Source organism: Colias eurytheme, chromosome 24 (assembly GCF_061535395.1).
Source record: "Colias eurytheme isolate Ceu_HAF_F1 chromosome 24, ilColEury1 Martin Lab GWU primary, whole genome shotgun sequence".
NCBI classification, from domain to species: Eukaryota; Metazoa; Arthropoda; class Insecta; order Lepidoptera; family Pieridae; genus Colias; species Colias eurytheme.
Window position 1 is genome coordinate 5,923,756 of NC_143003.1, and position 27,179 is coordinate 5,950,934.

At 32.3% G+C, this 27,179-nt stretch overlaps 1 protein-coding gene across 1 annotated transcript in view; it reads left to right on the forward strand.

The window, feature by feature from the left end:
• The first annotated feature begins 7,395 nt into the window (after positions 1 to 7,395).
• Positions 7,396 to 27,179, forward strand: part of ClC-a (chloride channel protein 2) — a 76,112-nt gene continuing 56,328 nt past the window's right edge. The window contains exon 1 of the mRNA XM_090115896.1: positions 7,396 to 7,582. Within this exon, the coding sequence (XP_089972022.1) occupies positions 7,499 to 7,582 (84 nt within the window). The 5' untranslated portion in view covers positions 7,396 to 7,498. The remainder of the gene's footprint in view (positions 7,583 to 27,179) is intronic.

A 27,179-nucleotide genomic window follows, 5' to 3' on the forward strand; every position in this document is an offset into this window, starting at 1 on the left:
ACCGGTACTGATAGATTGCTCTTAATTAGGTCTATAATTGGTAAAATAAACACATTCCTCCATGGAAGCCTTTAGGAGGAATCGATTGTCAAAATATTATATTATGGTAGTTTGAGTTACTGAACTTGATCTTTTGCACGCCTCATAAGCGAAGCGTTGAGGTGGGTACTACTGTCACTTCGCGCAAAACATCTGATTTTTCAAACTTAAAATGTCTTTATGTATCATACATTGCACTTGTAAGATAATACATACACACACATATTAAGAAAAAACACTATTTTTAACGTTCATGATATTTTTGATGTCATTTTTGTTATTTAAACTAGTTAAAAAACAGTTTAAAAAAGTTCTGTCTTGGACGTCCGTGTGTCTGTATGTGCGGATCCTTTTTCTTGTTAACACGATAGCGACCGAAATACTTTACTAATCGAGTCTTTTTTTTTTCTCTTACGCTTGAGTATGCTCAGGAATAGAACCCTTTCATTTTTCAGGGTCTGATTCGATGTGGTTTAATTGTTATTAAATAAACAAAAATAATAATTAATAAATATTTATTAAAAAAAATTATGAGGCGTGCACTTTTGGATTTTCCAAATTTTTTTATTTTTTTCTTCCAAAAAACTCATAAGTGCAACTTGTGACCGGTACAGATAGATTGCTCATAATTGGGTCTATCATTGATAAAAATACCAGATTCCACCATGGAGGCCTTTAGGAGGTATTGAATTTTATTAGGGTAGTTACGATACATGAACTTTTTAACTAACTACCCTAATAAAATTCAATTCCCCGTAAACGCCTCCATGGTGGAATCTGGTATTTTTATCAATGATAGACCTAATTATGAGCAATCTATTTGTACCGGTCACAAGTTGCACTTTTGAGCTTTTTGGAAGAAAAAAAATAAAAAGTTCATGTATCGTAACTACCCTGATAAAATTCAATTCCCCGTAAACGCCTCCGTGGTGGAATCTGGTATTTTTAGCAATGATAGACCTAATTATGAGCAATCTATCTGTACCGGTCACAAGTTGCACTTTTGAGTTTTTTGGAAGAAAAAAATAAAAAGATCAAGTTCAGTAACTCAAACTGCCCTAATATAATATTTTGACAATCGATTCCTCCTAAAGGCTTCCATGGAGGAATGTGTTTATTTTACCAATTATAGACCTAATTAAGAGCAATCTATCAGTACTGGTCACAAGTTGCACATTTGAGTTTTTTGGAAGAAAGAAATATTTTTTGATCGATTGATGTTGAAATTGTTTGAGCCAAAATCATGTTTTACTGCGTATAACTCAGAAACGGTAGGATATAGGGAAAAATGATTCAGGTACAACTTGTAGATAATTTTATGGCCTTTCAATTTTTCCTTGAAAGTTTTTCTCTAACATGTACCGTTTTTGAGATTTAAGCGAAAAATGAAAAAAATGGACCCATTTCCCCCCTCCCCCCACTCCGGGGCTCCTCCTAGTGGCCCGGGGTTTTAGTATGTTTATTACCTAGGGACTCTTGACATGTTTCCGAAGAAACATCTTACGTTACTAACTCACGCACTCTAGACCCCCCTTGGAGGGACTCATTCAATGGACTATAACCAAATTAATCAAAATAAAGTTCTGGAGGAATGTGTGTCGTCGACTGCGTATGTTTATTTAAAAATAGTATCTATACTCGCTATTTCGACAGACTTTTTTTACGGATTCGTGCTCTATACTGTTTCCCTAATATTGTTTTTTTTTTATATATTACATACAGACAGTTTTTACTTTTTTTATTGTTTTATAATATGTATAGATTATCATTAATAATTATAAACAAATAATAACAAAAAGACATATTACATAATTCGTGATGATTTCAACTTCACTGTTTTATACAATTATTTTAGACAACATACCTACTAACTACCGAAAATACGCGTTGAACGAGCGAAGAATATTGTGTATAATTTAGCGTGCGATGAACTTTACGTACGTTGGATGAGCCGGGTGTATGAGGGTATTGTGAGGGCGCGCGGCATGGCGCGTAATGTGCGGGGCTTAATCGTAGAATTATCTGGCTTTATACGCCCTCTTAAAATCGATGTTTTGTATTATTTATATGTACAGTTTACTTATTTGTAAATTACATTGAATGATAGGACATAAAAAGTAGATGTTATAAATACTAGCTTCTTTCCCTTGATACGTTTAACTTAATATCCGGATAGAAAGTAGCCTGCAATGTTGCTCTAGACCTAAGAAAAAGTAGAATCTGTAGTTACTACCTATACCTAGATATTTCGAGTCATTAGTAGACTATGCGATTTATCTAGATACTAGCTGTGTCCTGTGGTTTTACCCGCATTGCCTTCCCTTCCCCCCTTCCCCCTATAAGCCTTCCTCGATAAATGGTTTATCTAACACCGAACGAATTTTTCACATCGGACCAGTAGTTCCTGAGATTAGCGCGTTCAAACTAACTCTTCAGCTTTATTATATTAGTATAGATATCTATATATATGTATATCCAATCGGACGACAATTTTTATATAATACTATAATAATACGAAAAACAATACTAATGCATTCTAGATATTCTTCAAGTTTTATATGAGAACGTAAGATATTAAAGTACCCCTGATATAAAAGGAAATAGCCGTTTATGATACGTATCACAGTCTTCCTTAGATTATTTGCCTGTGGGGAACTTGTTATGAGAAATTCATATTATTATATCTTTGATTTATATGAAAACTAGCTTTTCGCCCGCGGTTTCGCCCGCGTTTTCAGAGAAAAACCCGTTCCCGTAGGATTTCCGGGATAAAACTATGTCCTTTCTCGGGTATCAAAATATATCTATACCAAATTTCATGCAAATTGGTTCAGTAGTTCAGGCGTGATTGAGTAACAGACAGACATACAGAGTTACTTTCGCATTTATAATATTAATATGGATTGTTCAGAAATACTTTTTGATTTGCTTTACGTATTTATTATTTATATTTCTCAAACTGTAACTCGGAACTGTAAATTTAATTAAACATGCTTGGGGCCAAATTTTGACTGGAAATCTAGTCGATATAGTTCTCCTAATTATAAATATACATCAAATTTTGGTTTCATCAAAAAAACTATGAACGAAGCAAGCCTGCAGTGGGATCTTAGACTATTATATTTTCAAAAGTTTAACTTTCCTTGTTTAGATTTATCAAACAATAATATAATTGGACATGACAAATTATCGTCGATTCAAGGATACGAAAGCGCGTGCTGTGTCTCAATATCATGCAATCGCATCAATATTTGTCGATCATATTAACACCTTGTCAAACAAGGTTTGTAAAATTGTAAGGATGTTTTATATACTTTTTTGTTTAATTGTATGTCTCCTCTTTGATTTCGTTCAATCTTTATGTGCTAAGATGAAAATAGTCTACTAAATAACTGTCCACACATATAGCATTTTTAACCTATCTTCGCTTATCTAAATTTCTTGAATTGTTATTAATTTTCACTTCAGAGTACACTATTTTTTACCCCATCATCAGCCCATATCCGTTCCCACTTCCCTATACCTTAAAAATAATCTATTTGACATATTTTGCCTTCGATAAATGTTTTTTTTTATAATATTTTGACGCATAAGTATCCTTTAAAACAATTATTTTCTCCTATACATTAGAACTATAAATCAAAGCAATGCATCAGTTATGCGCAAGCGCAGCTCAAAGACGCGAATATAATGGTCAGTTGTCTCGACGTTATGGGGGAGATGGAGACGTTGTCCGTTGTTAGACGACACGGTTTTGTGTTTATGTTTGTCTATTTATTTTATACAGGGGGATGGTAGGGAATACGAAGGGTCAGTTACGTATTTAATATCATATGACTTCTTAATTGTTTCGGAGATTTAGAGAAAAGGGCAGCAATGTTCACGAAAATGGAATATTGAAATCTCATTATTGTTCATAGTTGTTCAATATTCAATCTCATGCAATAAGAAACACTTATAGCCGCATTGTTGTGCATTTAATCAAAAAATTTATTGTTAAATTTTGTATTCCTTCGATGCATTAATTATTTGTTTAATTAGAACTTCGCGCCCCAACAATTTTATTCCGTGTATTTACTATTTGTTTTGTTTTTATTCTATTTTTATGTTCATTTCGTAATTACTACTTATTAATTTGTATTTAATTCATTTTGTTTATTACTAGCTGCTCCCCACGGTTTCATCCCTGTCGCTTCTCTCCTGTTAGTCGTAGCATGATGATATATAGCCTATAGCTTTCCTCGATAAATGGGCTATCTAACACCGAAAGTATTTTTCAAATCGGACCAGTAGTTCTTGAGATTAGCTCGTTCAAACAAACAAACAAACTCTTCAGCTTTATAATAATATAAGTATAGAGTATTACATATTGTTATAAATATAAATAGCTCTCCATATAATATTTATTATAGCAATAACATTAAAACAATATTTACAAGCGAGAACAATGGAAACGAGTCCTCGCTCACGGTCGCACAGCTTCCGCACGAAGAAATCTTCGATATATATTACAAGACGGTTATTTCAAGCAAATAATAAATAATTATTTTATTTATAACATGTTTGCGAGCTTATATAATTATTAATTCGATTATAATTAGATAGTTTATATGTTGGCTTTGCGAACTGCGTAGGTCACGGCTGCTCAAATGATGATGGTTTTTGGTGATGTGATATATTATTTATAAACAACTAATGCCGGGTCCAGACTGGTGAAACGTAACATGCAATGTAACATTCTGCCTTTCATTGCATGTTCGCTGCTGGTGTGGACGCATAGCGCGCTCATAACGCGCATTCACTACGAACATCCCGCGTTCGTCTGTTTCCGCCATTCTGCCGCGAACACGGCCCTTCGATACCCTTTTTTTTCGTGCGCGTCAAACCGGTAGATCACACGAAGCATGGAGTCCGAAGACCACGTTCTTGCTATGACGATTATCAGTACTTCATTATTAATAATACATCAACTCATGAAAACACGCCGAAGACCCTTTCTTTTGCTCATTCCACGCAGTCTCGTCCTCCATGTTCGTTGCGTTCTCAAACGACCGTCCACATTGGCTGCTCCGCGCACGCTACGCGCCCCTTTGTGTTCGTCGAAAAACCGACAAATTTCGGATCGCTCCGCGCGCGGCTTGTAATGCTCGTAGCATGCGCGTGTAATGCACAATTCGCGCGCGCAAGACGTCCAAACTATGAGAAATTGTTACAAAGTGTGTTACCTTTCATGATACATTGCAGCAATGTGGACGGTGAATTCTTTCATTGCATGTTACATTGCATGTTACGTTTCACCAGTCTGGACCCGGCATTATATTCCCCAATATATGTATATATATATATAAAACTCAAAGGTGACTGATATAGTGATCTATCAACGCACAGCCCAAACCACTGGACGTATCGGGCTGAAATTTGGCATGCATGTAGATGTTAGGACGTAGGCATCTGCTAAGAAAGGATTTCCCGAAATTCTTGCGGGAACGGGGAAAAACGGGGATGCACGTACAAAGTCGTGGGCGGAAGCTAGTTGAATATAAATATAATATGTACTACAGAATTAATCATGAAAATCATATGACCTATTAGTGGCTAGCGGCTCAAAGAAACGTATTTGCTTACATATAGATAGATATATTTTATGTTTGTGTACTTACCTATTATGTATTTATGTGGTTGTATTATAATATCGAGCAGTCGTGTTACTTGAAAGAAAACCAGTAGCGTAATACAATACCTACCTATATTATGTTAGATATATTATTTCACAGAGAAATAGATATGTTGCTTAATATACAATCTACGGTGTTTGGGAATGGGAGATGAGAAGCTTAAGGTACATATTATATCATCATCATCATCATCATCATCAGCCCATATACGTTCCCACTGCTGGGACACGGGCCTCCTATGAGGGTACAGGCCATAATCCACCACGCTGGCCAAGTGCGGGTTGGCGGATGATACATATCGTCGAACTTTTTGATTCTTCGACATGTCGGTTTCCTCACGAGTGATGTTACAACATGCGCAGATAAATTGAAAAATCAATTTATTCCCTGCGCGCTCGCCTGGTCTCGAACCCCGGACTTATCGATTCGAAGTCCGAGGTCTCACCACTGAGCCACCACTGCTCTTATATTATATACCTAGGTATAATAAATAAAAAGTTGTACAAACTCATTCATTGAGTCATAAAGTAACAAAAAATCGAGTCACGTGAAAAAATCATCGAAACCAAGCGTAATATGGTTAGTGATGTGAATTATCGATAAATGTTTATTATCGACACTCGAGGACGCTCTAAACTGTAACGTAAACTAATATAATGTGGCAATAATGGTAGGTAACGAGGATGTAAGCCTAGTACACACTGGTTAGTCGATGATTTTTTTTATAAAAAAAATATTGTATTCGAGAAATGTAAAATGTTCCAATAACACAACTTATACTGACAGATAATCTTCCTATCTATGGTAATCTCAACTGCAGATTATCCTTTGCTTTTAAATTTTATTGAAAAGTGTTCATAACTGCCTATATGTAAATGAGATTAAAGTATAAAAATATATCGTTTTTAATCATGTTAAAGTAAGAGGATGATAAAACACGTTCAATTCTTGATTAAATTAAGTTAAAGTGAATACTCACCAGTTAACCTAATTTTCTCCAGGCAGCACTCATTTATTTGTAACAAGCGACCCGACATATTCGCCATTAAAATATTTGCACAATTTTCTTAATCAAATAAAGCTACTGCATTTATAAAGTATACAGACACAGATAATACTTAGGTTACACGAACGTAACGCGTCATAATTACGCACTAAGTGGTTATTAGATCTGTTTTACTTGTACGAGGTAAACGAGGCATATCCTCTCGTGTGTCCGCATCTTAAGTTTCAGAATTTCAGAGCGCGGGAGTAAAGTAGGACTAATATCAGTCCACCTGAACGCACGGCACTGGCCGAAAGGATTAAAAAAATATAAAAAAAGAAAAAAAGTGTCGGTGACGTGTTTGTGCTTCGAATTTCGAATTTGTGATTTTTTTTCCAATAAAAAGGCGGCAAATTTAATCGTTGTATCTGAATCGATTTTGAAATTTTATTGTAACTTTGCAGTCTTTGATTTATCTCTGTTTGATCTAGATATAATATCGAGGATGTGCTTTTAATATTTTGCTTGTTTTATTAATACATAATTAAATAATACAATTCCTACAAAATACATTATGATATATCTTAAAAAAAAGATATTTTTTACATTTAGTATAAGCCGGAAGCTCTGCTCTTGTTTTTCCTATTGTTAATTTAGTCACGACATTCATAACTTTATTCCTAAATTAATCAATCATGCTTTTTTAGTCGAATGCCTTAATTTAAGAATTTAAATTTACTAAAAGGTTCAGATAAATTCGGTAATAATATAAAAATAGTGCGATAAAAGTGAAATAAAAATGGTGAAATGGAGAAAGCAGCAGTCTTTAGTATCTGGGGACACTTCCGAAGAAGAAATCGGTCACAATTATTTGAGTACATTGGTAAGTAAAAAAACAGGTCATAATATGTTCAAAAATATAGAAAGAGTAGATAATAAAAACTATAAAAAAGTCCGAGAAAACCATACCTATAAATGAAAACAGGCTTTATGCCCAAAAATATAGAAATTAAGTATAGTAGATAAATATAAGACCATAAGAAATAACTGCTCATTATTATATGTAAGTATAGCTATTATTGATATTTTATGTAGGTTCATAATAACTTATTAGATATGAGTTTCGCATAACATTATATAAGGAAATGTACATATATTTATCTTATGGGTATATTTAAATGCTTAAGACATTATATTTTATTACATGCAATTTGGCAAAGTTACATAAAAACTTAAACACCTTACTCGCTAAGTAAAAATGTTCGCAATGAAATGCTAGCAATGACTATGTCATTATAATATTTCACAATTTTCGTTATATTTGTTATTTACGTTTAAGTTTAGATATATGTATTGCGTAAGGTCACGTTTCAATTTAAAGTTCTTGTTAACTTAATTATCAAAATATTCCCTACGAAAAAAAACCGTTTAATACCTATACTATTATACTATTTTTTAATATTATAAAGCCGAATAATTTGTTTGTTTTAACGCGCTAATCTCAGGGTCGATTTGTAGTCGCGGAAGAATTCCAACCAATACCCACGGCCCTTTCATTAAAGCGGCTCGACGGAACATAGTGGGGTTTTAGTCGGTAAGAATCCGACATAACCCACAGCTCCTCCCCCGGGGGCCGTGGATATCTTTGGAACATTTCCCCACGTAAAAAAAGGGTCGATTTGTAAAATTATTTTGGTGTTCGATAGCCCATATATCGAGGAAGGCTATGGGCTATATTATATCATCACGCTAAGACCAACAGAAGCGGAGCCACGCGGGTGAAACCGCGGGGCACAGAGAGTTTTAAAATATTGGTCATGTAAACTTTAACTTAATATAATTTATTTATGTACAGATTACACTCCATTCAAATATTGGACAGTACCTTACTTCTCTTAAATATTGAGCGAATGAAACGAGTTGGTTTAAAAAAAAGAGCGTGTGTGCTGAACACACGTGTAAGAAGTGAAACTTCTTTAGCAAGATTCAAAGATAGCAAAATCGTCGCCTTACTCCATGACGTGACGGGATTGCCATGACGCGACCTTGAAATTTTTCTCTCAACGCGCCTAAAGAAGTTTCTCTTCAAAATATATGGTTAGAATTTTAGAAAATAAGAAGATTGACGACATTTTATGGAGATTTTACACTGTGGGCGAATTAGTAACATAGGTAGCGCATATACGTATTCATAATTGTTAACATTTTTTTAACATCCACCTTGTTATTATTATAATAATTAATTTTTAATATCTTTGAAGTCACATAACTTAGATATCTTGGAAAAATATTTGCCTATTTGTGAGTTATCAATCAAAACGAACACGTCACTCCACGTGATATCGTGGTTGAGCATTTTGCGAGAAATTATCTAATTTTCAAGCTATAATTAATATTAATTATAATTTTATTACCTTGAATTGATCATGTTTTACGAGAGTATGTGATTTTTTTATGATTGCGGGGTCACCTTTTTAAATTAAATCCTATCGATATTGGTACCTATAGTTGGTCTATTATGTGGAATAGTTTTAAGCTATTGCATAGCTTCTATCGCGGGCCTTGAGCGCGGGAACCGAATCGAGAAATTCCGTAACGAAAAAACCTCACGCTCCCCATTCCGACGGGCACGGGGGTGTGGCTTGAAGGCATAGCATGCAATAGCTTTGCTTTTGTGAGTCCCACACGTCTTTTTTTGTTTTTTTTTTTTTATAAAAAATATACTTAAGTTGTTATTGAAGTTCATTGGTTAGGTATAGAGAAGATGGGTCTATGTGTATTAGTCTGATATGGTGACTTTTTATTGTTGAAAAGTAGTGTTTTAATCGAAATTTTAAATGAAGTTATTTTGGAAGTATATGGACCGAGGTGATACTCTCACAATTAGAGAGGCTTCTTTACTGTAAATGTTGATAATATTTACATGAAACACGTCACATAAAATTGCTTTTTATTGTACGTTTGAACTAAATATTAATTAATTATTTGTCAAGCGCTACCCTATTCTCAATAAAAAAAAATCTTATGTTAACATCAAGTAGGTATATAAATATTATATAATGTTGCGTAACACCCGCATGAAAATTGAAGGAAAATGAATAAAATTAAATCACTTTTATGTAGGGATTCCCTATTGAACACGTAGGTATCCACTTATTGTCTGTAATTTACCTCTTCATTCATTTTTTTATAAATTTTGCCATATATTCAGGCATAGAGCGATATTGTTGAGAAGGGGTAGTGACTTATGATATAATTAACTACATTTTTTATCAAAAAAGGCATCCAATAATCACATAAAAATATTTAAACAGGTGACTTGACATAGGTGTAATATTTTTAAAGGGTTTTACGTGTTTACAAAAAACAAACACGTTAATAGACGTGATTTGATTGAGTGAAATCTAGAGTGGTACCTCTCCACAGGTAAACTTATTTTTTATCGACAGATTAAGATCTGTGTTGGAGCCTGGAGGCAATATTAATAAATATTTTTCTTTAATTTATGACTCACACAATCGACAATGGCAATTAGTTATTTATTTTATAATTATATTTAGTGTCCTACTAACCTCTAAAATCGCTTATAACGTATTTACATAATTATAATTATTATTTGTTGGTATTGTTCGTAATTAAGATTAGAGTATATGTGTGACACGAGTGGAGTGTGTCATATATTTATTTAATTTATGACCCTTAATTGTAAACATACAATGCCAAATTATACTTACACTGTAACACCTATTAAATAATACCTATAACACATAACTTTATTAATGAAGTCGGTTAAAAAAGGACGGATTTTACCGTTTCATCAAAACGGGTAATTAAGTTTTGGAACAACTAGTGTAAAAGAGATGTAAGCATATTATTGTTCACATCACCACTTATTCAACCGAGGAGGAAAAAATATATTATCATGATGAAACCAAAGACTGTGCCTTACAAGAGGATGTGGAGGATGAGCACTGTTAACAAAATATCTGAAGATGTTTTTATATGATTATTATTTATTATCTACTTATAAAACTTTACTAACCTACTAATATTATAAATGCGAATATTTTTGAGGAAGGATGGATGTTTGTTACTTTTTCACGCAAATACTACTGAATCGATTACAATTAAATATGGTATGTAGGCAGCTTACCAGAATAGGACGAACGGGAATAGGCACTATGTGGCGTTATCTCTGAAAACGCGGGCGAATCTAGTGCTAAAATAATATTATACTTATTGGTCAGTAGTCACAAAAAAACGCTCCTAAGAGCTTAGAAATACAACATTTTCAAGATCATTAAAGCCTAAATTAGAAGCAAATTTAGTTCTCCTTGAACTCTATGAACTTTGCAACAAAAAATCAAACCAATTTTTTAATTGCTTTTTCGACTAGACTACTCTGGTAATAGGTATTTTTTAAATACAATTATTAATTCTAATGATGGCGCGATTGTTAGAATGAAATCGTTTTGAATTACGTGGAGATAAAAAATGATTAAGTCTGATAGATGCAGTTTTTAAAAGTGAAGTGAAAGTAAAAGGTTCAGTAAACTTAATCTACCGTGGCGCCAACTGATCTTTAGCCTGCAGAATTAATACTTATTTATTTTATTATATATGCAGAATTAATACTTATATATAGCCCATTTTTATATATATACCTCCCAGAATGTAGTGAATTGTTCTGAAAACCACATAATAGTGTCTTGAAAAGGATTTATGTTTTTAAAACACGTACAGTTTCTAAAAACTGTTTAAACATCATCTTTATTATTTACTAGCGGTCCGCCCCGGCTTCGCCCGTGGTACATGTTTACGTTTTCTCTACATAAGAACCATCCTCGTACTTCAAGGAATATAATAAAAAAATATTCATCGAAATCGGTTCAGCCGTTCTCGAGTTATGCGCTTACCAACACATTTTGCGATTCATTTTTATATATAAGAAAATTTACAGCATGGTAACACTTCCCATATTGTCCCATGTGTCTATGAATATAATAAAAATATACGCTTCTGATAGAAACCTCTATTTTTTGCCTCTCCTTAAGCTCCATACCCCATACAAAAATGAAAAAATAAGCATCAGTGTCACTCTAACCAACAGAGTAATTTCAAATAAAAACGTGTCATTTTGCGCTAATCTTCTCCAGGATTTTAATCCACACTTCCTCGTGAATCATGAAGAATTTAGACCTTGACCGAGGTTCATAACCTTTTGAGAATGGGAACTGGGGCAGCGCTTCTAGCGCTTTAGACAAGATTAGTCTAGAGGGAGAAGTGTGTTTTTGCACACTAATTGTATGTTGTGTTTATGTAGGTTCTTTGTTTTTGTTTAGGTAGATGTTATGGTAATGTGTTATTATTTGATAAGTTTTTTCTAAATTTGTTATGTTTAACGACGTAGCTTTAGAGGGGTGTAAAGCTTCTTTTCTGTTTTCAAAAACTACTGAACAAAATCTGTTAATGCAGATACAATATATTACATACGATAGTCAATTATTTTGCAAAAAATTGGGTTTAAAAGTCCATTACGAATTACGAATTACGAAAGAATAAGTACATTTCTTAAAATGTACTTAATCGTTCCTAAAATAGCATTCATCTATAATTCAAGTACCAAACGAATCAGTCTTTACCCTCGTAAAGACTAAATTACACTAAATCAGCGATAATATTCAACAAATGGTCGATCTAGTATAATTTATCTAGTATAACCTTATCGTAATTTCCGACATTACCGCAGCCATCGCGTGATGCATTTGATCATTGTCAAGTTTGCACTATCCTGCAGTGACATTGAACGCTTAAACCTTCAAGTGTAGACTAACCCTTAAATCGTTTAATTTGTTCCTGGTTCATCATAATTTTTTTTCATCATTATCAGGCCATATAATATGTTCCCACTGCTGGGACTTATGAGGGTACAGGCCATAATCCACTACGCTGGTCTAGTGCGGGTTGGCAGATGATGTTTCTAGTAAAATGTCGTTTTGATTAAGCCAGTAATAGTAGATAGGTACACAAATATTGCAGTCTAAGCCTTCATTTTGAAGTGCAGTGTATAGTGAATTAATACAGTTTGAAAAAAAAAAGACATGCTTTGAACGTCTGAAAATATTGTATTGGCACTGATCCTTGATAAGTGTACAAAGTTCTAATTTTTTAAGTCCTCATTTTTTCGATTTTATTTGATGTAATTAGGAAAATATAACCATGATTATATTATCTATACTAATATTACAAAACTGAAGAGTTTGTTTGTTTGTTTGTTTGAACGCGCTAATCTCGGGAACTACTGGTCCAATTTTAAAAATTCATTCGGTGTTAGATAGCTCATTTATCGAGGAAGGCTATCCATACTAATACTAATAATATTATAAATGCGAAAGTAACTCTGTCTGTCTGTCTGTTACTCAATCACGCCTAAACTACTGAACCAATTTTTATGAAATTTGGTATGGAGATACCTATGGGAGATACATATTTTGATACCCGAGAGAGGACATAGACTACTTTTTATCCCGGAAAAATGACGCAATCCCGGAAATCCCACGGGAACGGGAACTATGCGGGTTTTTCTTTGACTGCGCGGGCGAAGCCGCGGGCGGAAACCTAGTAGGCTATATATCATCACGCTACGACCAACAGGATTGGAGCCACGGGGGTGAAACAGCGCGGAGCAGCTAGTAATTAATAAATTATTTGCTTTTCGTCAAGTGTTATCTTGAAATCGATAGCCTTGTAATACATGCTCTTAAAGTTAATCACACATAATCTATTCCACTCGATTCAAGTGCTGTTACAGTGGTTTCTACAAGGCAATACATTATAATATTGATTGATAATTAGTAATTACTGATTTCATTAATAATATGTTGTAGGTTAAAAATAAATTAATGCTTCTTAGGGCTGATTTTTCTATCCTCGGTTAAAACTTATTCGTCGAATAACGTATTAAACTACCATTTCAAAATGTATTCTTATTGCATGCAATTGACAGTTTACAAGTGACATTTTAATATTATCGTGTAATACTTTATTGGACGGGTAAGTTTTAACCAATGATTGAAAAATCGGCCCTTAATATACTTTTAATAAATTTTAAAATCTACAGGAATAAATAAAAGGGATCTTTTATTTCGAATGCATATTATGAATACGGCACTACAATGTAGACAAAATTGCGGAATGCTATTTTTTAAAAATAACATATTTTCAGCGTAAGCTAGTTTTATCTTAAAATGGACATCTCAAGAAATAAGTTCAGAATGTTCTGCAGCTTTAGTTCAATTAAATTATTAAAAGTCTACCAAACCAAATGCCAATTTTTTACTTACGAAAACGTCTAAATTACTGTATTTATATCGATACTGCTATTCCATTTCCGCGTAACAGATATTACTTGTAATGTAGGGTTGTCATCTGCTGCATATAACTATATATTTAAATTATTTTAATAAACTACACGAAATAAATAAACTACAACATTCATAATTTTTGTCCACATACAGTATATTAATTCAATAGGTATGTTATTATATAACTATCTATTATCGTTACATTAATAAAAATCTCTAAATTGGCAACCCTATCACATTCTACTGAAACCGTTACATACGTAGTATTTGTATTCTCTTTGGTTACATGCATTAAAAGATAAATAGAGTAAGTAATATTAAATGTCGTAACCTTAGAAAGATTATAAGCCATTATACAATTGTTTGAACCGTGGGAGGAACGGATATACAGTGTAATGAGGTAAATCTCTCAATTTGAGCTTCGTGTTACACATACTCGTATGTCTAATCGACTGTGTCTTATTACCTATACTAATGTTATAAGCATTGAGGTATTATTATAGAGAGGACACCACGAACAAAATCTGTGCAACAAGCGCGGCGGCGCGGGCCGGCTAGTGATGTCATACACTTTGTAGATATTCTGCCTCTTATTACTTATAAATTAAAACCAATCAATGTAACAAATAAATATTGTTTATCTTATTAAAAAAATATGAATAAAATTGTCAATTAAAACCAATCAATGCAACAAAAAAAAAAAAATGGTTTGAGACGATTGACTCTAACTCGTGTTACAAATAGTTTAGTAGCGATGCCCTCTCTAGTACGTAGTACATGGTAACTCAATGGTTATAAGATGATTCTGTTTGCTTGTTGCAAATAACCTCTGAAACTACTGGGCCGATTAAAATATTGTTTTACTTGTAGGATGCGTTATTTTTGCTAAGCTGATTATTATATTTCATTTCAGAAGTTGTTGTGTTTCATGTGTAGAAAAAGCTTGTAGCTTTATATTTTCTCCACTTTTTAAAAACTTCTTTTTGATTATTACTTCATATTTTATCAAAGTTATACTAATTAAATACATACGTACCTACAACTTCATTTAAAATCTACTATATAAAAATAAGTAGGGTTCTCCTTCCTGACGCTATAACTCCAGAACGCACGAACCGATTTCCACGGTTTTGCATTCGTTGGAAAGGTCTCGGGCTCCGTGAGGTTTAGGTATAGCAAAGAAAAGGTGTCTCTGGTGGCGAAACGGAGTTCGCCCGGTTGGCTAGTTTTATAATAATAAACCGAATTATTATTTTTTGTCTGAATTTCCTTATCAGTTTATATACTTTCAAGAATTTGACTGGAAAACTGTACTGAAAACACAATTTTACAAATATATACAACAGACCTTGCGGCTAGACCAGCTAATAATAATAATATTTATGTGTATGTAAATGTTGTTAACGAGCCTTCACATTGTGATGAGTGGTCAGTCACGATTCTGTAAGTGGGAATTATCTAATTGTTACGTCATTGAAGTAAATAGAAGATTTTGTCTGCCTTGTGAATATCTTACCGTTAAAACTTAAAACTAACGCCTCTTCCATGCTAGTGGTGGCCTAACATATAGGTGTAAATAAATCATTATTCCTTACAATTTTAGTTGAATTTTAATTAATTAGCTAGGTACACCTTAACTTCGTTACCTACTCGTGAAGTTGGGAGCAATAACGTACAGGCTCTTTTGTATGTTATACTAGATTTCCGCCCGCGGCTTCGCCCGCGTTTGCAAAGGAAAACCCGCATAGTTCCCGTTCCCGTGGGATTTCCGGGATAAAAACTATCCTATGTGTTAATCCAAGTTACCCTCTATATGTGTGCTAAATTTCATTGTAATCGGTTCAGTAGTTTTTACGCGAAAGAGTAACAAACATCCATACATCCATACAAACTTTCGCATTTATAATATTAGTAGGATTATTTAACATTTTATAGGTCAAACCTCTGAGTTAATCAGTCACAGACAAACGATCATACTTCAATTCCTTTCTTTTACGTGATAAATTTATAATGATGAACAGTAGAGAAATAAGTATTTAAATTAATGTAATGGATTTTGATTAATTCTACTCGGTTAAGGAAATCGCGGTTGAGATACTTCTAACTTAGTTGTGCTTAAGTATTCAAGTCACACACATTATAGTGTCACTTATATCTCATAATCGCGGCGTTGAAGACAATGCATTTATAATGACCTTATGATCTTACTTGTAATTACAACTAACGAGATTTTACAAACAGTGCCAATTGAGGAAGAAATTAACTTAACTACATGTGACATTAGCGCTAAATACTCAGATTTATATAAAACCAGCTGTGCTCTGCGGTTTCAGCCGCATTGCTCCGCTCTTTGTTGGTCTTAGCGTAATGATATAATATAGCCTTAGCCTTCCTCGATAAATGGGCTATCTAGCACCGTAAGAATTTTTCAAATCGGACCAGTAGTTCCCGAGATTAGCGCGATCAAACAAACAAACAAACTCTTCAGCTTTTTAATACATATTATATTAGTATAGAATATAGATTATGGAGTAGGTGCATACATTTTTAATTCGGTACTAATAACTGAAAATTCCGCACTTAATAACGTTATTTGGGTTTTGCGCGTTTTGCGCGTTTGAAATCGCGGGCGTAGCTGCGGGCGGAAAGCAGTAGGTAATACATAGACTATAGTAAAACATGCATTTAGATAGATAGATAGATAGAAAACACTTTATTGTACAATGCACACAAAAACAAAATTTACATAAACTATATTAATTTAAAATAAATGTACAATTTGGCGGCCTTATCGCTTAAAAGCGATTTCTTCCAGGCAAACTTGAATTTGTATTTGTATTCTGTACCCATAATGTTGTGGTTTATTGTTTACATCTTGACTCGTGTTTACATTACACTCAAATGCGCTTGACCACTAGCTCCGTCACGCTGGAACCCGCTTTAAAAAAAACCTTACTTTTTTTCAGCCTATTTTAAAAATAAATAAAAAATAAATAACACTTGTTCAAAAACTACAAACGATGCCAATAAATGTAGTATAGGTCAATTTTTTGTAGTCTTATTAGTTACTTAGAAAACATCATTGATATCGTTCGAAGTAAAAAATATAAATAATAGCGTGTTGATTAGTTGTGGAATGGGTTCCAAATTGATTGTAGTTTATTGTAGTGGCAAGAAAATTCTTTATTTGCGTTGTTTTATCTCAAATTATTGCAAGAAGGTCACAATAACAAGATTTTAAAAAATAAATAACACTTGTTCAAAAACTACAAACGATGCCAATAAATGTAGTATAGGTCAATTTTTTGTAGTCTTATTAGTTACTTAGAAAACATCATTGATATCGTTCGAAGTAAAAAATATAAATAATAGCGTGTTGATTAGTTTTGGAATGGGTTCCAAATTGATTGTAGTTTATTGTAGTGGCAAGAAAATTCTTTATTTGCGTTGTTTTATCTCAAATTATTGCAAGAAGGTCACAATAACAAGATTTTAAAAAATAAATAACACTTGTTCAAAAACTACAAACGATGCCAATAAATGTAGTATAGGTCAATTTTTTGTAGTCTTATTAGTTACTTAGAAAACATCATTGATATCGTTCGAAGTAAAAAATATAAATAATAGCGTGTTGATTAGTTGTGGAATGGGTTCCAAATTGATTGTAGTTTATTGTAGTGGCAAGAAAATTCTTTATTTGCGTTGTTTTATCTCAAATTATTGCAAGAAGGTCACAATAACAAGATTTTAAAAAATAAATAACACTTGTTCAAAAACTACAAACGATGCCAATAAATGTAGTATAGGTCAATTTTTTGTAGTCTTATTAGTTACTTAGAAAACATCATTGATATCGTTCGAAGTAAAAAATATAAATAATAGCGTGTTGATTAGTTGTGGAATGGGTTCCAAATTGATTGTAGTTTATTGTAGTGGCAAGAAAATTCTTTATTTGCGTTGTTTTATCTCAAATTATTGCAAGAAGGTCACAATAACAAGATTTTAAAAAATAAATAACACTTGTTCAAAAACTACAAACGATGCTAATAAATGTAGTATAGGTCAATTTTTTGTAGTCTTATTAGTTACTTAGAAAACATCATTGATATCGTTCGAAGTAAAAAATATAAATAATAGCGTGTTGATTAGTTGTGGAATGGGTTCCAAATTGATTGTAGTTTATTGTAGTGGCAAGAAAATTCTTTATTTGCGTTGTTTTATCTCAAATTATTGCAAGAAGGTCACAATAACAAGATTTTAAAAAATAAATAACACTTGTTCAAAAACTACAAACGATGCCAATAAATGTAGTATAGGTCAATTTTTTGTAGTCTTATTAGTTACTTAGAAAACATCATTGATATCGTTCGAAGTAAAAAATATAAATAATAGCGTGTTGATTAGTTTTGGAATGGGTTCCAAATTGATTGTAGTTTATTGTAGTGGCAAGAAAATTCTTTATTTGCGTTGTTTTATCTCAAATTATTGCAAGAAGGTCACAATAACAAGATTTTAAAAAATAAATAACACTTGTTCAAAAACTACAAACGATGCCAATAAATGTAGTATAGGTCAATTTTTTGTAGTCTTATTAGTTACTTAGAAAACATCATTGATATCGTTCGAAGTAAAAAATATAAATAATAGCGTGTTGATTAGTTTTGGAATGGGTTCCAAATTGATTGTAGTTTATTGTAGTGGCAAGAAAATTCTTTATTTGCGTTGTTTTATCTCAAATTATTGCAAGAAGGTCACAATAACAAGATTTTAAAAAATAAATAACACTTGTTCAAAAACTACAAACGATGCCAATAAATGTAGTATAGGTCAATTTTTTGTAGTCTTATGTCCATATACATATAAAGGTATGCTGTCGGAAGACAAACTGTGTAACTACGAACGATTTCCTTTTCTATTTTCTAACGTCTTAAAATGTATCACTCTATCAAACACTAAGTAGATTTATTCATTCGCACTTATAATCAGTAATAAGAATATAAATAATAGCGTGTTGATTAGTTTTGGAATGGGTTCCAAATTGATTGTAGTTTATTGTAGTGGCAAGAAAATTCTTTATTTGCGTTGTTTTATCTCAAATTATTGCAAGAAGGTCACAATAACAAGATTTAAAAAAATAAATAACACTTGTTCAAAAACTACAAACGATGCCAATAAAATATGTAGTATAGGTCGATTTTTTGTAGTCTTATTAGTTACTTAGAAAACATCATTGATATCGTTCGAAGTAAAAAATATAAATAATAGCGTGTTGATTAGTTTTGGAATGGGTTCCAAATTGATTGTAGTTTATTGTAGTGGCAAGAAAATTCTTTATTTGCGTTGTTTTATCTCAAATTATTGCAAGAAGGTCACAATAACAAGATTTTAAAAAATAAATAACAGTTGTTCAAAAACTACAAACGATGCCAATAAATGTAGTATAGGTCAATTTTTTGTAGTCTTATTAGTTACTTAGAAAACATCATTGATATCGTTCGAAGTAAAAAATATAAATAATAGCGTGTTGATTAGTTTTGGAATGGGTTCCAAATTGATTGTAGTTTATTGTAGTGGCAAGAAAATTCTTTATTTGCGTTGTTTTATCTCAAATTATTGCAAGAAGGTCAAATAACAAGATTTTAAAAAATAAATAACACTTGTTCAAAAACTACAAACGATGCCAATAAATGTAGTATAGGTCAATTTTTTGTAGTCTTATTAGTTACTTAGAAAACATCATTGATATCGTTCGAAGTAAAAAATATAAATAATAGCGTGTTGATTAGTTTTGGAATGGGTTCCAAATTGATTGTAGTTTATTGTAGTGGCAAGAAAATTTTTTATTTGCGTTGTTTCATCTCAAATTATTGCAAGAAGGTCACAATAACGAGATTTTAAAAAATAAATAACACTTGTTCAAAAACTACAAACAATGTAGTTGATTGTAGCTAAACTCATATGTTTGTAGTGGCTGCTGAACCCCTGTAAGCAATAAAAAACAAAAAATTTAGTGTTCAATAAGTTAATATATTCAAAACAATTATGAGCCTTGGATTTCGTGTCGTTGTAGTTTTAGAAAAAAAAATATTCATGCTCATACATACATCTTCGCACACGTGCGTGTTTGTGTATGCGTGTGGGAGTTTCGTAATTTAGTGTACATTAAATTGCACATGATATATGTTAAAAAAAAAAAAAGAGTTGGATATCTTTAATGTTCAGTAGTTTGCTGTTCAATGTTACAAAGTCACTTAATAATCCGAAACTGCTGAGACGACAAAAGTAATTAAAATGAAATAATGGATAAATTCCATCCGAAACGAAAAAAAAACTCAAAATAGTGCAATATAAAAAATTGGAATTAATATTGTCATTTATCGTTTATTGTAGTACTGGTAAAATAATTTATCCTCTAAAATAACTTCAAGAAAAATCAGATAAAACTAGCCAAATTGTAGTGGTATAATAAAATGACACTGGCATAAAAACTACAAACGATATGAACAATTGTCACAGTACCTTTATATTTGTATGTCTTGCTTATTACTGATTATAAGTGCGAATGAATAAATCTACTTAGTGTTTGATAGAGTGATACATTTTAAGACGTTAGAAAAAAGAAAAGGAAATCGTTCGTAGTTTCACAGTTTGTCTTCCGACAGCATACCTTTATATGTATATGGACATAAGACTACAAAAAATTGACCTATACTACATTTATTGGCATCGTTTGTAGTTTTTGAACAAGTGTTATTTATTTTTTAAAATCTTGTTATTGTGACCTTCTTGCAATAATTTGAGATAAAACAACGCAAATAAAGAATTTTCTTGCCACTACAATAAACTACAATCAATTTGGAACCCATTCCAAAACTAATCAACACGCTATTATTTATATTTTTTACTTCGAACGATATCAATGATGTTTTCTAAGTAACTAATAAGACTACAAAAAATTGACCTATACTACATTTATTGGCATCGTTTGTAGTTTTTGAACAAGTGTTATTTATTTTTTAAAATCTTGTTATTGTGACCTTCTTGCAATAATTTGAGATAAAACAACGCAAATAAAGAATTTTCTTGCCACTACAATAAACTACAATCAATTTGGAACCCATTCCAAAACTAATCAACACGCTATTATTTATATTTTTTACTTCGAACGATATCAATGATGTTTTCTAAGTAACTAATAAGACTACAAAAAATTGACCTATACTACATTTATTGGCATCGTTTGTAGTTTTTGAACAAGTGTTATTTATTTTTTAAAATCTTGTTATTGTGACCTTCTTGCAATAATTTGAGATAAAACAACGCAAATAAAGAATTTTCTTGCCACTACAATAAACTACAATCAATTTGGAACCCATTCCAAAACTAATCAACACGCTATTATTTATATTTTTTACTTCGAACGATATCAATGATGTTTTCTAAGTAACTAATAAGACTACAAAAAATTGACCTATACTACATTTATTGGCATCGTTTGTAGTTTTTGAACAAGTGTTATTTATTTTTTAAAATCTTGTTATTGTGACCTTCTTGCAATAATTTGAGATAAAACAACGCAAATAAAGAATTTTCTTGCCACTACAATAAACTACAATCAATTTGGAACCCATTCCACAACTAATCAACACGCTATTATTTATATTTTTTACTTCGAACGATATCAATGATGTTTTCTAAGTAACTAATAAGACTACAAAAAATTGACCTATACTACATTTATTAGCATCGTTTGTAGGTAAAATAGGCTGAAAAAAAGTAAGGTTTTTTTTAAAGCGGGTTCCAGCGTGACGGAGCTTTGACCACTGACGTCGGGAATGAGGCAACATATCCTTATCAATGAACAATTGAACTAGAAACATATGTATGGAAAACTAGGTTTTCCCCCGTTTTTGGTTGTGTGTCGTCATCATGATGCCATGTTTTTAAAATAATAAATAAAAAATAATAAAATCTTTATTTACCAAAAAAATTTAAACATTTCATCATTACAGGAGACCCAAACTAGGCTGTTGCCTGTATCTTGGGTATCAAAACGGTGTACAGGTTTCTAGATAATATGTCGAGTTATACCTTAACTATAATAAAATTTAAAATATAAAAGATAAGTAAATTTAGCGATATGTGTCTAAGTGGATTACTATTAGACTAGAGTAGATAATTTTTGAAACAAAAAAAAATCGCAGTCGGATGAAACCCATTAGAAAAGGAGGGGAATATGATAAAAATGTAAGGAAAAATAAATTACGGTCAATCCGAGTTCGGGAAGCGGGAGGGGGGAGCTTTAAAGAGAAAAAAATGGTTTCTCTCGATTTCCGACAAAACTACAAGTCCTATAGAAAAAAATTTAATGGCAAAGTTGTAGGTAATTAAAAGTTCTACAACTTTTGTATTCACAATTTTTTCACATAACCTAAAAATTTAGGTGAAAAATTCAAAAAACCAAGTTTTTGGTCTTTTATTTCTATCTACTTCAAAATTTATTTTTTTTCTACGAAATTTGGTGGAAACTTACTTTATTATGTCCTAAATACACTGTAATTTATTTGATTGAAAATATTTATTTTTTCGCCTTATTTTGAATTAATACCAAAAAAAGAACCTAATTTTCAATCGAAAAGTCACCCGTCAAAATATCAGCTTTTTTCAAAAACTTGGGGTGCCTTTTATTCATTGAAATCTCTACTTTCATATGGTGTAAAAAAAATAAACACCACCATAGTAAATGTTCTCAGGAAATGCATACAAACAGTGTGAAAATGAGCTTTTACTAAATCAGGCACACTTCTCGAACTACCTGGAATGTTATTATCGACATCATTTTGCTTTTGAATATGCTGTAAAATATTAAACTTAGAACAGATAATTATTTTTCTTTTGAAATATTACCGAAAAGCCGATACAAGAGAAGATATAGAGTTCAAGAAGTGTGCCTGATTTAGTAAAAGCTAATTTTCAGACTGTTTGTATGCATTTCCTGAGAACATTTACTATGATGGTGTTTATTTTTTTTACACCATATGAAAGTAGAGATTTCAATGAATAAAAGGCACCCCAAGTTTTTGAAAAAAGCTGATATTTTGACGGGTGACTTTTCGATTGAAAATTAGGTTGTTTTTTAGGTATTAATTCAAAATAAGGCGAAAAAATAAATATTTTCAATCAAATAAATTACAGTGTATTTGGGACATAATAAAGTAAGTTTCCACCAAATTTCGTAGAAAAAAAATAAATTTTGAAGTAGATAGAAATAATAGACCAAAAACTTGGTTTTTTAAATTTTTCACCTAAATTTTTAGGTTATGTGAAAAGTTGTGAATACAAAAGTTGTAGAACTTTTAATTACCTACAACTTTGCCATTGAACTTTTTTCTATAGGACTTGTAGTTTTGTCGGAAATCGAGAGAAACCATTTTTTTCTCTTTAAAGCTCCCCCCTCCCGCTTCCCGAACTCGGATTGACCGTAATTTATTTTTCCTTACATTTTTATCATATTCCCCTCCTTTTCTAATGGGTTTCATCCGACTGCGATTTTTTTTATCTTTTCATTATTTTCAAAGGCTTCTACCCCAGTGTATATGTGTGTGTGTGTATTTGTGTGTGTGTGTAAATGTATTATGTATGCGAGTGAGTAAGTTTGGGTGTGAGAGTATTTGTGATTCTGTGCGGATACGTGAGTGAGTGATGTGATTCTGTGCGGATACGTGAGTGTTATATAAGCGGGTGAGTAAGTTTGTGTGAGAAAGTATTTGTGATTCTGGGCGGATACGTGAGTGAGATCAATAAGTTAATTGTACATTTTAGACCAGATCTTCGGTGTCGCTGTACGTCAATTCATGGAGCCAGTTTTTAATTATTTTCTTACATTTATGCGTGGTGTAATTCTTCAGTGATTTTGCCTTACAGACATTGTTGTAGGTGTGAGTGAGTGAATATGATGGGCTTCGTCTGGCTATTTTTGAATTGTATGCAGGGAGTGGGATTCGGAAAGTTCTTTTTCTTGTTAGTTCTTTGTAATCGGGGCGCGAAGCTACAGATTTATGGGTTAGGCAGACTGCTGATAATATGTATAATTGACGAACACGTAGTACATTAAACTCCCGATATAGTTCGTTAGTAGGGAATCTATAAGGTTTTTTTAACGTCACTTTGATCAGTGCACGTTGCGCTCTCTCCAACTGCAGAATGTGGGATTTGGCGGCACATCCCCAGACCGAGATGCTGTAGTTTAATACAGATTGACACAGAGATGTGTATAGATACTTGTCTTAAAATATTAAGAGGGGTACAGTTACGAAGTTTCTTCATTATGAAGATGAGTTTTCTAGTTTTTAATGATACCTCTGCTATATGTTGTTTATAGTTTAAATTACTGTCTAAAGTCACTCCTAAATACTTGATAGAGGTAGTGGCCTCAATATGATTACAATTGCATGTTGGATGGATGATTTTGTCGCTAGTGCAAGAATGAATTTTGATAGACTGATTTGGCGAAAGTTTGGTGTGTGCAGATTTTTTAAAGGACAAGTATTTAGTTTTTTGGAGATTTAAAGTGAGTAGGTTTTTATTGAGAGCTTCTACAATAGTTAATAATCCAGATTCTGCGATCTTGTGTGTGTTTTCCCAATCTGTACCATGAAAGATAATGGCAGTGTCGTCAGCGTAAGCTATTAAGTGGGAGTTTTTTATTGACAGTTTTAGTATGTCATTGATGTAAATAATAAAAAGGGTTGGACCGAGAACGCTTCCCTGAGGAACGCCGAATTCTATTTTTAGTTCGGAGCTAAGCTTTTTGTCAATTTTAATACATTGCCTGCGGTCAGTTAAATAGCTCCTGAACCAATTTAATGAGGTGTCTCTAATACCAATTGACTCTAGTTTCTTTACTCTAGTTTTTGGAAGGATTCAGAGAGAAACAGTATAAAAAATATTATTGTACTAGCGGTCCGCCCCGGCTTCGCCCGTGGTACCTATATGTTTACGTTTTTTTTTTCATTTAAGAACCATCCTCGTACTTCAAAGAATAGATTCCGCAGCATACGCGATGACAGAATTTTTATGAAGGAATTTTAACACCTTGGGTTACATTATTGCATTTTTGGTAAGGATCTCTAATTTTTTTGAAAATGCAATATAGCCTATGTTGCTCAGTGAAGATGCAGCTTTCGAATGGTGAAAGAATTTTTGAAATCGGTCCAGTAGTTTATGCGTGAAAACCATACATACATACATAATTATAAAAACCTTTCCTCTTTATAATATTAGTATCGATGAAAGATATAAAGAAAAGTACCTGGGCGTTTTCTTTCGTCTTTATTATTTGAAATGAGTTTCGTATGAGTTTGTTATTTCATTGAATTGTAGGTATGGGAAATAAATTCATACTTATTTTATATTCGTATCTTGTACCTTTCATGGTATTACCTCCAATAAATATTGGATAAGGATATTATAGCGGTATGCTTTATATGATTTATAGACAATGTGCGGTAAATCAAAATATTATATGTATTGAATACTAAATAACTTAACATATTATACCTAAGGTTAAAACGTGAGATGTATTCCAGGCCTAAAGTTATCTGAAAATACAATCACCAACTTTACCGTAGAATCTTATATATGTTTGTAGGTAAGTAACTCAAAACACACGATCTAAAAATTATACTCTAAAGTCCCAAATTGCTTGTCCGAATTTTATGATTTTTTTTTGTTTTACTACCTATGAATAATGTAGAGAGTAAGTTTGAGAATTGGTCGTAAAGTACAACAACAAACAAATTCTTCATCTTTTTATATACCACTAGCGGTCTGCCCCGGCTTCGCCCGTGGTGCATATGAAAAATAGATGTTGGCCGATTCTCAGACTTACCCGATATGCACAGAAAATTTCATGAGAATCGGTCCACCCGTTTCGGAGGAGTATGCAGACTAACATTGTGACACGAGAATTTTATATATAAGACTATAGTATAGATTTCATACCACTTTGCGATTAATAAGTACCTACTAACAGAACAACATATTATCGTCGGCTGCTATTTGGCAGATAGGTTCCTACTCATAAATAAATAGTCACTAAAGAACTTATTAATTTTATGACTGTTTTATGTCGTGACTCGTGTTTGTTAGCGTTATGTTTTAATTAATAACGTTATAATTCATTCCTTAATGAAAATGCATTTTTTGCATGAGAAAAAAAATGCTTTTTTTCCAGTGAAACTTCTTTAGGCGCGTTGAGAGTAAAATTTCATGCGTCATGGCAATACCGTCAAGTCATGGAGTAAGGCGACAATTTTGGTATTACATTGAATCTTGCCAAAGATGTTTCACTTATGACACATGTGCCTGGCATACACTGTCTTATATAATTATTGTATTGTTTATTTGTTGTTTTTTATACAAATTATAGATCTAATTAACAAAAAAAACATACCTACCTACCTTTATTGCACGCCTCATAAGCGAAGCGTTGAGGTGGGTACTACTGTCACTTCGCGCAAAACATCTGATTTTTCAAACTTAAAATGTCTTTATGTATCATACATTGCACTTGTAAGATAATACATACACACACATATTAAGAAAAAACACTATTTTTAACGTTCATGATATTTTTGATGTCATTTTTGTTATTTAAACTAGTTAAAAAACAGTTTAAAAAAGTTCTGTCTTGGACGTCCGTGTGTCTGTATGTGCGGATCCTTTTTCTTGTTAACACGATAGCGACCGAAATACTTTACTAATCGAGTCTTTTTTTTTCTCTTACGCTTGAGTATGCTCAGGAATAGAACCCTTTCATTTTTCAGGGTCTGATTCGATGTGGTTTAATTGTTATTAAATAAACAAAAATAATAATTAATAAATATTTATTAAAAAAAAATTATGAGGCGTGCACTTTTGGATTTTCCAAATTATTTTTCTATTTTTTCCGCATTATCTTCTTATATATAAAAATGAATCGCAAAATGTGTTGGTAAGCGCATAACTCGAGAACGGCTGAACCGATTTCGATAATTCTTTTTTTATTATATTCCTTGAAGTACGAGGATGGTTCTTATGTAGAGAAAACGTAAATATTATATACCACGGGCGAAG